Raw genomic sequence first — 13,583 nt, forward strand, 5'->3', positions numbered from 1 at the left:
GCCGCTAAAGCCTCCTGGCTCCGAATAGTCAGTCCTCCCGTCGCTCAATGATGTGTGGAGGGGGTGCAGGAAGGAGTGCTTCGCCCACACGTCAGAGTTCCTCAGCAGCGATTGGTCGGCACGCCCAGGCTCCCAATTATTCAGTCGATCACCAGTCCTGCGTTACTATTGGCCCACCAATTCCCTTAGCGCCACCCGCGCACCAACTCTCCCCCCCCCCCCCAATGGTCAGTTCAACAGTCGGTCAAGGATGAGGAGGTGCCGACGTTCCGCCCTCCTATTGATAGGCCTCTCTCTGATTCGTCTAACTACGTCCCTCACGCCGAACTTGGCATCCGAATGGTGGAGGTGGCTGTCAGTCATTGCGTCGTTGGGTGGGTTCCAGCTCCCGCTCACCCAATTGTCAGCCGTCCTATCCCTCCAGCCAGGGCGGCGTTTACCATGCCCCTTAGACCGTCACCGCCCAGCCGTCACGTCAGCCCGTCTCCCCAGTGGTCAGCCCGGATGGGGGAAGAAAGCCCGTTGCCCTCCCATCTCGCATGCAGCCGGGCGTTCACAATGGCGGGGAGGGCTGTCAGCGCCGGGCGGCCCAGAGATGGCTACGAATCCAACTCCATCCCTGCGGCTTTAGACCCTCCTCCTCCACGATTGGTGGGGAGGAAAGAAACGTCATCATAGGGCTGGCCCTGGTTCACGCAACCCACCTCCTCAATTCTTTCTGGGGAAAAGTCTCCCGCTCCTTCATGGGAGATCGCCCTATTTAATCCTGCCTCCTCAGCACTTATTGGAGGACATGGCCGCTCGTCAAGTGTTGACGTACATCCTCTCTCTCCCTATTAGCGGGCCGCTAATATTAATACTGCCTACTCTTTTTCTATTGGAGGCTCTCGATATCCTTCAGGCGACTTCCGCTCCCAATTGGTCGCTCTGCACCTGCAATCCCTGAATACCGACGCAATCCCGCCCTCTATTGTGACTACACCTGTCCGTCAAGCGTCTATCAGCATTGCCCCTGCTCCCCATTGGCCACATCCCAGCTAAATCCCGCCATCTGCCCTATTAGTGAGGAAATGGTCTGCCCGTCAAGGAGTTCCTGGTCCCTATTGCTCAGTCGCCTTTATTCTTCGCCGCCATCTGTACTCCAAATGGGGAAGCCGGCTGCCCGTCAAGCGACAACACTTCCCAAATGACCCCCCCCCCCCCCGCCCCGCAACTGAAGGATGCTGGGAGAGGGAAAGTCGTTGTTTCCTCTCAGAAGAGAAGGATACTGGGATAGGGAAAGTCGCTGTTTCCTCCCATGAGAAATGAATGCTGGGATAGGGAAGGTCGGCATTTTCCCCACAAGAGTGAAAGATGCTGGGATAGGGACAGACGACATGTCAGCCTGGAAGTGAAGGATGCTGGGATAGGGATAGTGGCCATGTTTCCATCCTGGGAGTGAAGGATGCTGGGATAGGGATAGTGGCCATGTTTCCATCCTGGGAGTGAAGTATGCTGGGAGAGATCATCTCATGCTTCACAATGGAGAGAAAATGCTGGGATAGGGACGGTTGCCATGTGTTCCCCAAGGACTGAAGGATGCTGGGATAGGGAGGGTGGCCATGTTTCCCCCTTGGAGTTGTGAGAGATGGGAAAACTGATCTAAAATTATGAACATGAAGGAAACTAAAATTCATACATCAGTTAATGGCTGTAACCAGTACAAACAGGATGAGCTTGGGAATTAGGATGCAGGAAAGCAGAGTCAGCACGATTAACATAAGAATCTTCTAGTCTTTGTGACAAGATCAATGAGCCACCATAAGAATAAGATAAGGAGCGGTAAGGAACAATAGAATGTAGGAAGTTGAGGTAGTCTGGATAGACAGAAGTGCCAAGTTCTACATATCTAATTAGTTAACCTTACACAGATTTACAAAGTTATACATATTAAATTAGTCAACCCTAGACAGGATGAGCCAACTCTACATACCAAGAGACTAGCTCCGAGAATCAGGAAGGTGTGAATAAGGACAATAACTTGAAGGGACACCGACAGGATACCCCCTGCTCCTCCAAGTATACTGAAACTGCACGTAGGCAGGAAGGATTGCCTATGCCAAACCCATCCAGGGGGCAGAAGAATGTAAGGGGGAGGGTATTCTGATACTGAAATTTACTGTATAAAAGTTGGGTGAGCTCCTGTGTATGTGTGTATTCCCAGGGTAAGGGGAAGCACCCAACTTTGCATTGTTGTTGTAATAAATGTTCTTTGTTCTCAATTTTTGTCTTGAGCAATTTCTTTAAAGGTAATTCTGTTCCTAACAAATGGGGGCTCGTCCGGGATCACACTCCCTCCACTGACAGAGTGCCTGACGACGAGAGTAGGAGCACCCCAGCTGATTCAGCTGGACTCACAGACGACGGGTGGCTGGTCAGTGGAAGAAGCGAGTGATATCCGAGAAGAGGCATTGAGAACAAATGACGGAAGGAAGCGCGCTAGAGCATTGCTACTGGAACTCGGTAAGAGGCATTTTACTTGCCTATCAGTATGGGAAGTGTGGGTAGCAAGGAAGAGAGTCCTGGTAAAGGATGTAAGAATCAGATAACTATGTACAGCCGCCCGGGTTGATGTTATCTGAGTGGGGCACAGGAAGGACCCGTGGAAAGGACAAACTGACCATGGTCAGGTATTGTTGTAGGGACTGGGTTAAATACCCGATTAAAGGGAGCTCCGTGTACTGGCCAAAGCTCGGATCCGAGGATGACTGGATGTGTCAAGCTTTGAACATCTGGCTCTATCAAAACCAGAGAGATAACCTAGAGAGCAGGGAATATGCAGCCTGCTGGCTTAGGGGATCGTGTGATCAATTGGTTTTGAAAGAAAAAAGAGTACAGGGACAAGAGAGAGGAGGAACCTTTTGTCCCTGAACCACAAGGGTGGGATGTGCTACATTCCCTCCCTCCACCTTATGTTTCTCCTATGCCGGCTCCTATCTTTCCACCCCCTCCTATAACCTACCCTTCTGCACCTCCCCCACCACTAGAGAAGAGAGCAGGAGTGGTATGATGACTCGCTCACAAAGCACTCGATTACCACCTCTGTTGACAGGAGAGAGAGGTAACTTTAATTCAGAACAGTGTGAGACTCTTCAGGAAGAAAGGGCAGAACCCTTTGATTCATTTCCCAGGGAGCAGGAACCCAGACCTAATAAGCCAGAAACCAACTGGATGAGACCACTGCGGGAAGTTCCCGTGGGAGAGGGTCTCGGTTTCGTAAATGTGCCCCTGATCAGTACTGAAGTGCGTAACTTTAAGAAAGAACTGACCTCCCTGATAGAAGATCCCCAGGGATGTGCCGAACAGTTAGACCAATTTTTGGGACCAAATAAAAATACAATATGGGGGTCTCGACATAGAATCCCCAGCAGGGGAACAATTGGTACTAACTGGTTTTGTTACCAACTCAGCCCCAGACATTAGAAGAAAATTACAAAAGACAGAAAATTGGCATGAGCAGGGAATAACCCAGCTTCTAATGATCACACAAAAAGCATTTGTCCAGACATCTGAGGATAAGCAGAAAGCAAAGGCTAAAATTTTAATGCAAGCAGTTAAAGGAATAGTAGATGAGTAACATGAAAAAATGGCAGGGACTGTGTGCCAGCTCCTGGACATTGGGAGAAGCGCTGGGAGTGGGAGAGTAGAGACCAGAGATAATTTCATAAATCACGACTTCCCACTTCAGTCACTGACCAATATTGATTAAAATTCATGCTAAAATTTAAATGTCATAAATGATCATTTATCAATACTGTAGAATGAGCAAATTTAACTACCAGTTAATTCCAATTTATGAAATAAATTGTATTCAAACGTGATTTTGCACAGGGAGTACCTGAGAGTTGAGTGATGTTATAACATTTGCAGGGATAAATGTTTGCGCAAATAGGGTGAGTTCTATACATCTTAACTTTAAGCGTGTGAGATAAAGAAAGGATCTGATGTGTAAAGTGGCTGGATCAGCCAGTTGAAGGGGGAGTGTGCATGTCCCTTTAAGCACATTGTGGCTCTAATTAATTGTGTGCTGTTCACTTGAATCTGAGGCTCCAGGCTCCTCTCTTGCAGTTAGAGGTATGGAGCCCTATCAATAGATTTAGTACATTCCTTCTACACATTCAGCAGTCAAGGTCCGTGAGTTTAAAGATCACCCACCTCTGGTGAATAAAGATACCTCTGGTGATTCCCATAAGTTTAATCATTCATTTCTCTGGTGCATTTACCTCCGGAGTGAAATTAATGCCTCAGCACAATTTCTCTGTATTGCCGCTGTAATTTAATTCATGATAACTCTCCCCCCCATTCATCAGGTTTATATTTAAATCCGGTAGTGCGGAAGTTACATTGTAAATAATCACGGAGGTAAACCCTGCGCAATGGGATTTAGCTTAATGGAGAAATAAACCTGCGAACTGGTCTATGGTGCTGTGTGAGTACTGCCATAGGTGGAATATGATTTAAATTGGTGGCATAGTTCAGAACAATTGGGTGCATAAGAATAATAATATCATTAATAACTCACAGATCTTGTACCAGATGCTATTCAGTACATCTTGACTTAAGGACTGGAGAAATTGGCATGTTAGAATGAGATTGGTATGGCACCAATATTTCTTGATTCAATAATGACTCCACAAGCTCCAGGATTCATGCAGCAGAACTTTAAGTGGAATATAATAGAAACTAGCCTGTACTTAAATGATTGTGTGTGCAATCTTCATAAGAACATCTTTTAAATTTTTTTGGTGCCTATTTTACAGACTGTTTTAAATAAGGCCAGCTCCTGTGAGCTGTGGCACAAGGCATTTTACTTAAGGCAGAACTAAAGGTTGAATATGTTTCAAGTTCTCTCACAGGGGCTCTTGTGCTGCAATGTCTGTTATGTACTCACTCTAACAAATTGCAGGTTGGTTGCCTCATACAGACAAGCAGCTCCAACTGCATTTTAATAAGGTCTAATATATTCAAAACCCATGGAAATATGGTTTGTGTTTCATTTTACAATTTTTACACTAACACAAAGAAAAGTCAGATTGTTATTCATTTTATTAAATCTGGTGATTGGTTATATGTAAAAGCATGCCAACATCACCAACAGAAACCTGTCTGGGATGGCCCCTATTGTGTACTTTTTATTACAGACACTGCCGTGCGAACGAAAGAAAAAGGCTGGAGCCACATCCAACGAATTAAACCAGCTACTGAACCACAGAATAACAACATTGATAATCTACCCTCCACCTGGCGTGCAGTCCCTCTTCCTTCTGACCTGAAAGTTACACTACGACGTGAAAAAGTGCCGTAATGTTGTTTTTACCATTTATTGTATTGTTTAATTGTTGCTTCTCCATTTCTGGGACATCACTTAATTACTCACAATGTATTAAGTCCTCCTGGGATAGGGGCAGCAGAGGTGACAATTATTTTCCTTTAGAATGTAGACAGGGCATAGATTTAATGTATAGTCATAGTGGGATATGGGTTAACAAGGGATTCCAATATGGACCAGGGGAACTGAACAGCTTTAGTGGAGTACATCTAATTTGTATCTTAGCCTACACAGGTATTAAAGACAGGAGTTTTAAAGCGATAACACAAAGGACATGGTGGGACAAAGACAGACAGAATGGTAGTCAGGATTGTACATGTCGCAGAGAGAGAGAGTTAATACATATGCTAATGTACACAGACAGGCTTGCACTCACAAGTTCAATGATACTCATGCTAATGTTAGCAGACAAGCTGCAACACACAAGAAACAATCCCCGCAGCTTGGTCTCTTCTCATCACAAACACCACCTCGTGAAGGGGAGCACCAGTTACAAACAACGTGAGCTGCTACAGTACTCTAAAGCTGCTTGGCATTTCAATATCAGACTCCAGACAGCCTTCGGAGATCGGTGGCCCTAGGGTTTGGGGCTGAAGAAGAACGGCAGATACGAGCCACAATTCAACGGAACCGTCTGACTCTCGACTATTCGTTCGCTGCTGAAGGCAGCATTTCTCAGAGACTTCTTCAGGACACGTTCGCTGCTGAAGGCAGCGTTTCTCACAGACTTCTACAGGACAATGCTTACAACAGTCGGGCGGTTAAAGACACTGCTTCAGGACTTCAACGAGAATCTGCCCATGCCCATGTTCAGACTTGGCAACCTCGGACTGATGTGGGATGGACTAGACTCTTTACTGAGAATTGGAGCCTGATACTAACAACCCTAATAGCAGCTGGACTCGCTACTCTGACCTTTATGGTGCTCCCCTACCTAAAGACTTTAAATTCATCGAACCCTTCGTCAGAACACTACACCCCAAAGCCTTAACTCTCCAACGACACAGAGACTGCAATTCGGTTATTGACCAGCTGGGAAAAACAACACCTTACACTTTACAGCATCAGTAATACTGATCTAAAAGAAAAGTGAGGATGGGGGGGGATCAGTACCACTGAGACCAGTAACCTAAGATCAGTAACACTGATCATGGTGAAAGATCAGTATTACTGATCTAAAAGAAAAGTGAGGATTGTGAGAGATGGGAAAACTGATCTAAAATTATGAACATGAAGGAAACTAAAATTCATACATCAGTTAATGGCTGTAACCAGTACAAACAGGATGAGCTTGGGAATTAGGATGCAGGAAAGCAGAGTCAGCACGATTAACATAAGAATCTTCTAGTCTTTGTGACAAGATCAATGAGCTACCATAAGAATAAGATAACGAGCGGTAAGGAACAATAGAATGTAGGAAGTCTGGATAGACAGAAGTGCCAAGTTCTACATATCTAATTAGTTAACCTTACACAGATTTACAAAGCTATACATATTAAATTAGTCAACCCTAGACAGGATGAGCCAACTCTACATACCAAGAGACTGTAGCTCCGAGAAACAGGAAGGTGTGAATAAGGACAATAACATGAAGGGGCACCGACAGGATACCCCCTGGTCCTCCAAGTATACTGAAACTGCACGTAGGCAGGAAGGATTGCCTATGCCAAACCCATCCAGGGGGCAGAAGAATGTAAGGGGGAGGGTATTCTGATACTGAAATTTACTGTATAAAAGTTGGGTGAGCCCCTGTGTTTGTGTGTATTCCCAGGGTAAGGAGAAGCACCCAACTTTGCATTGTTGTTGTAATAAATGTTCTTTGTTCTCAATTTTTGTCTCGAGCAATTTCTTTAAAGGTATTTCTGTTTCTAACAAAGTGAAGGATGCTGGGAGTGGGATGGCTGCAGGTTTCACACAAGGAGTGAAAATGCTGGGATAGGGTTGTTTGCCATGTATTCCCCAAGGACTGAAGGATACTGGGAAAGGGATAGTTGCTAGGTTTCCCTCCCAGAGTTAAGATGTAGGGAAACTGACCGATACAACGTCCCCTGGGAGTGACGTATACTGGGATAGGGATGGTGGCCAGGTTGCCCCCGGGATTGAAGGATGCTGGGATTGGGACGGTCACCAAGTACTCCACAGGAGGGGAAGAATGCTGGGATAGGGACGGTCACCACCTCCCCCCAGGAGGAAACGATTCTGGGAATGGATGGACTCAACTTAAACCCGGGAGTGAAGGATGCTGCGATAGGGATGGGCGTCGTGTCTCCCTGGGAGTGAAGGATGCCGGGATACGGACGTTTCCCATGTCCCCCCCGGCAGTCAAAACTGCTGGGAATAAGGAGGATTGCCATGTCCACACCAAAGTGAAGGATGCTGGGAGTGAAGTTGTTGGGACAGGGAAGTTCGCCACATCCCCCAGGTGTGAAGGATACTGGAATATGGATATCCGCCATGACGGGGAGAGCTTTCAATCAGCGCTGGGCGAGCCGGGGATGTGAGCGGATCCCGCTCCATCCCTGCGGCTTTTGCCCAACCCCCCCTCCCCCCTAGATTAGTGGGAAGGGAAGACGAAGTCATCATTGTGCTGGTCCTGGTTCCCGCATACTTTTGGTGGCCGATTTCCATTATCCAGGGTCCTCAATTCCTATTGGAGAAGGTTACCGCCCGTCAGGCGCTGACGTTTCGTCTCCCGCTCCCTCTTGGCAAAAAGCCCCATTTAATCCCGCCTCCGCAGCACTTATTTGAGGAGATGGCTGCCTGTCAGGTTTTGACGTTCCACCTCTCTCTCCCTATTGGCGGGACGCTAACATTATTACTGCCTACTCTTTTCCTATTGGAGGCTCTAGATACCCCTCAGGCGGCTCCTGCTCCCAATTGTTCGCTTTTCACCTCCAATCCCCGAATACCGACGCAATCCCGCCCCCTATTGTGATTACGCCTGTCTGTCAAGCGTCTATCAGCGCGGCCCCTGCTCCCATTCGCCGCTCTTCAGCTAAATCCCGCCATCTGCCCTATTATTGAGGAAGTGGGCTGCCCGTCAAGCAGTTCCTGGTCCCTATTGCTCAGTCGCATTTTTTCTTCCCCGCAACCTGTACTCCAATTGGGGAAGCCGGCTGCCCGTCAAGCGGCAACACTTCCCAAATGCTCCCCCCACGCCCCCACGCAACTGAAAGATGCTGGGATAGGGAAAGTCGCTGTTTCATCACAGGAGAGATGGATGCTGGGAAAGGGAAGGTCGGCATGTTTCCCCACATGAATGAAGGATTGCGTGTATATGGATGGTCGACATGTCCCCTCGGGAGTGAATGATGTTGGGAAAGGAACTGTCGCCGTCCCCCCCAGGAGTGAAGGATGCTGGGACAGGGAAGTTCGCCACGGCCACACGGGAGTGAAGGATCCTGGGATAGGGATGGTCGCCATAGCGGGGTGGGCGGTCAGTCAACGCCGGGTAAGCCGAGAATGGCTGCGGATTCCTCTATATCCCTGTGGCTTTAGCCCCGCATCCCCCTCGATTGGTGGGAAAGAAAGACAACGTCGCGTTGGGCAGGCCCTGGTTCCCGCATCCTTTTCGTAGCTGATTCCCTTCAGCCCGCCTTCTCAATTCCTATTGGGGGAGGTTGCTGCCCGTCAGGCGCTGACGTCTCGAATGCCACTCATTATTGGCAGTTCGCCCCATTTAATCCCGCCTCCTCAGCACTTAGTGGAGGACATAGCTGCCCATCAGGTTTTGACGTTCCTCCTTTCTCTTCCCATTGGCGGGCCGCGACCATTAATACTGCCTACTGTTTTCCTATTGGAGGCTCTCGATATGTTTCAGGCGGCTCCTGCTCCCAAATGGTCGCTCTACACCTAAAATCTCCGAATACCGACGTAATCCCGCCGCCTTTTGTGACTACGCCTGTCCTTCAAGTTTCTATCAGTGAGGCCCCTGCTCCCCATTCGCCGCTCTTCAGCTAAATCCCGCCATCTGCCCTATTATTAAGGAGGCGGGCTGCTCGTCAAGCCTTTCCTGATCTCTATTGCTCATACGCCTTAATTCTTCGCCGCCACCTCTACTCCAATTGGGGAATCAGGCTGCCCGTCAAGCGGGAACACTTCCCAAATGCTCCCCATGCGACTGATGGATGCTGGGATTGGGAAAGTCACTGTTTCCTCCCAGAAGAAATGGATGCTGGGATAGTGAAGGTCGCCATTATGCCTAGGAATGAAGGATTATGGGATAGGGTCAGTCGCCAATTTCCCCAGGACTGAATGATGCTGGGATAGGGATAGTCGCCATGTTTCCGTCCTGGTAGTGAAGGATGCTCGGATAGGGATGGTCACCATGATTCCCCTCCAGAAGTGAAGGATGCTGGGATAGGGACGGCCGCTCCGTGAATGATACTGGGATGGGGAGTGAAGAATGCTGTGATAGGGAAGTTACCCACGTTCGGCCATGGGAGAGAAGGAAGCTGGGATATGGACGGCCGCTATGTCCGTACCGGGAGTGAAGGATGCTGGGATAGGGAAGTTCCCCACGTTCCGCCCCGGGAGAGAAAGAAGCTGGGATAGGGACAGCTGCTATGTCCGCCCCAAGAATGAAATATGCTGCGATAGAAACAGAAACAACGTCCTCCCCCACTCCCGGGAGAGCATGCTGCTCTCGGGATGGTCGCCATGTCTCCCCGGAGTGAATGATGCCGGCAGAGGGACGATCCCTTCGTCCCCCACAGGAGTGAAGAATGCTGGGATAGGGACGGTTGACACATCCCACCTGGAATGAAGGAAGTTGAAATAGGGAAGGTCGCCACGTCCCCCAGGGTGTGAAGGATGCTGTGATAGGGAGGGTCGCCTCAGCCACCCTGCAGTGAAGGATGCTGGGATATGTTTGGCTGGCACTTTCCCCCCAGGACGGAAGGTGGCCATGTTCCCTCCTGAAGTGCCAGTTGATGAAGTAGACAAAGTCGATGTGGTCAAACAATAATCATGGTTTTTATAAGCAGAAACTCATGGTACAATAATGAAAGACAATAGGTGCATATACAGTTATACCCATGGGAAGTGTCCTTAACAATAGAGATAATGCACAGTCAATGTTAGTACAGCAAGGCTCGCCAGAGGGGAGACAAGCAGCTTGGCAGACATTCACCACAGACTCACCCTGGCAGAAGAAGGGTTAAAATCAAAAGGACAGTGTCACATTTGTGGCCCGAAATGTGAAGTTAATAAAACATTAAACACAAGTTTTATCAGGTCAAATTCTCAGGGTCTTTATTCTCCCGTTTCCTTTGTTCTCCTGCTTGTGCTCTTATCTCTCTCTCATACCACGTGACTTCCGGTACATCTCATACATATTCATTATCATGACATCCCTCCTTTAATCAGAAATAAACTTTACCTTCACTTACCAATATCCCTCGGAAACATACAAACACCGTAACTAATGGTAATACTATAACTCAACTACATAAAATTTACTTCCTACAGCATTCATACATGCACTTTATGATATAAGATTAAAATACTGTCCCAAAGTTCTTATTAAAACTATGGCACAAAGTCTTCGTATCGTTTGGGCACTTTCCGGTTTCGTTTCGGCCTGCCTGCGATATTGTCGTCGCTTCTCAGTTGTTCACTCTCGGCATCGGAAATACTGCTCGCCACGGCTTCGGGTGTTTCTGGCACTCTAGTCACTTCATCAGGAGTGCTGGTAACTGCCTCTGGAACATCATCAGGTCTCTCAGTTTCAGCATCTCGTTTTGGCCTTTCAACCTCTTTGCTCGATGTATCTCTGGACTGGTACCTTTTTACACCTGATACATTTCTCTTATACAGGACTCCAGTCGGAGACTTGACTGTCACCACACTGCCACTTCTGGATACGACAGTATAGGGTTGATGGTAATAAGGTGTGTCTAGCTTACCACCAGTTTCATGCCTCACTAGAACATTATCCCTTGGCATGATGTCTGAGTACTTGGCTCCGCGTTTCGAATCTGTGTACAGCTTTGCTGCACCTTTCTTTTCAGCATCATGGTCCCTCATCTCCTGGTTGTCTCGGATTTCCTTTATTTCTGGCATTTTTGTGCAGATTTTTCTCCCAAAAAATGCTTCTGCAGGACTTTTTCCAGTGGTTGCATGAGGCGTTGCTCGATAGACAGCCACAAAAGATAGCAATGCTTCTCGCCAATTTTGTCCTTCTGCGTGTGCAATCCTCAATCATTTTTCAATGGATTGATTTTGTCTCTCTACTTCTCTTGTTGGCTTGCGGCCATTTCGGAGTTACTTTATGATGGTGGATACCTGTGGTCCTCATGTATTCCGTAAATGTCTCTGAAATGAATTGTGGACCATTGTCAGAGTATAATGTAACAGGTAATCCATATCTTGCGAATATCTCTGCTAATGCTTGTATTGTTTTTTCAGTGGTTGTGGACTTCAACACCACGTACTCATAGTATCTGCTGTAGTAATCTATCACTACCATAATTGATTCACCCGTCGGTAAAGGTCCAAGAAAATCAACAGCTACGTCGATCCATGGTCCTGTCGGAAATTGCGTACTCCGGATCGGTTCTGGCGGGTTACTCCTACTTGTAATTTGACATCCGTGACAAGTTTTAACAAATTTCTCGGCGTCTTTATCACAATTTGGCCACCATACCTTGGTCCTGAGGTTTTGTTTGGTACCAACAATGCCTAGGTGTCCTTCATGCGCTAAGGATACGATCTTCGGTCTCAATCTTTGCGGTATCACCAATCTGCAACCTCTTAATACACACTGTCCGAAGCAACAAAGTTCGTCTCCAATGTGAATGTAAGCCTTGTGAGAACACTTGTCCCATTGTCCACTCTGTATGCATTCTCTTACTTCCATGAGTTCTGGATCACGTTCGGATTCTCTCTCGACCTCCTTCGTAGTCACAGCTTTCGGTGTCGCCTGAATAGCTACGAAGCGTACAAAGCTCTCTGTTTCTGTTCCCAATTCTGACTTGGATTGTGGACATCCATCCTTCACCAATCTGGACAGCGGATCTGCAATGTTTGCTTTCCCTGCAATGTTTGCTTTCCCTGCAATGTAGGTTACTTTATATTTGTAGGGTTGTAGTCTGAGTACCCATCTCTCTATTCTGGCACATGGTTTGGATCTAGGTGCATAGATCACCTTTAATGGCTTATGATCTGTGATGAGTTCAAATTCAATGCCGTATAAATATGCATGGAACCTCTCATAGGCCCATACAAGTCCGAGTGCTTCTTTCTCTGTCTGAGAGTATCTTCTTTCCACATCTGATAACTATCTGCTGGCATAGGCAATGATTCTTGGTCCTCCATCATGCATCTGGACCAACACGGCTCCTAAACCAACCGGGCTGGCATCCGCTATGACTTTGGTTGATGCCGCCGGATCGTAATATCCAAGAATTTTTGCATCTGTCAGGCTTTGCTTCAGCGCTGTGAATGCTTTCTTCTGCTCAGATCCAAAATGAAATGGTACACCTTTCCTGGTTAGTTTTCTTAGTGGTTCTGCCACTGTAGCGAAATTAGGAATGAACTTTGCACAAAAATTGACCAATCCCAGGAAACTCCTCACCTCTGTTGCGTTCTGAGGTGCACGTGCCTCTTCAATAGCTTTCACCTTGGCCTCTGCAGGGTTTAGTCCTTCCTGTGTAAGTCTGTGTCCCATGAAGTCCATTTCTGACACACCGAACAGGCACTTGTTTCCATTCACGGTAAGGCCTGCCTCCTGTAGCCTAGATAGTACACGCCTCAACCATTTGTCATGCTCTTCCTTCATTGGTGCATGGACTATGATGTCGTCAGAAATGTTGGCAACTCCAGGAATGCCTTGAATCACTCAATGGATTTCATACTGGTAGATCTCCGAAGCTGCATTAATTCCAAATGATAGTCTCTTGTAACAATACAATCCACAGTGAGTCACAAATGTAGTTACATCTCGGGAACCTGGATCCAGCTCTAATTGATAATAGCCCTATTTCAGATCAATTTTTGAGAATACCTTGCTGGTAGTTAGTTCTTGAAGTATTTCCTCCACTGTTGGTATAGGGTGTCGTTCTCTAATTATAGCTTCATTGGCCATTCTCATGTCAACACATAATCTTATGTCACCCTTTGGTTTGGGCACAATCACTACTGGGCTGACCCATTGTGTCGAATTTTCCACTGGTTCTATAATGTCTTATTCGATCAATTCTTTAATTTTGGCTTC

At 47.3% G+C, this 13,583-nt stretch overlaps 1 protein-coding gene across 1 annotated transcript in view; it reads left to right on the forward strand.

Moving 5' to 3' along the window:
- Window positions 1–7,197, forward strand: part of LOC138740971 (uncharacterized) — an 84,598-nt gene extending 77,401 nt beyond the window's left edge. Inside the window, exons 3-4 of the mRNA XM_069894343.1 lie at window positions 2,275–2,502; window positions 5,181–7,197. Of these exons, the coding sequence (XP_069750444.1) occupies window positions 2,275–2,502; window positions 5,181–5,344 (392 nt within the window). The 3' untranslated portion in view covers window positions 5,345–7,197. The remainder of the gene's footprint in view (window positions 1–2,274; window positions 2,503–5,180) is intronic.
- Window positions 7,198–13,583: the final 6,386 nt, after the last annotated feature.

This window comes from Narcine bancroftii, chromosome 8 (genome assembly GCF_036971445.1).
Source record: "Narcine bancroftii isolate sNarBan1 chromosome 8, sNarBan1.hap1, whole genome shotgun sequence".
Classification (NCBI taxonomy): Eukaryota; Metazoa; Chordata; class Chondrichthyes; order Torpediniformes; family Narcinidae; genus Narcine; species Narcine bancroftii.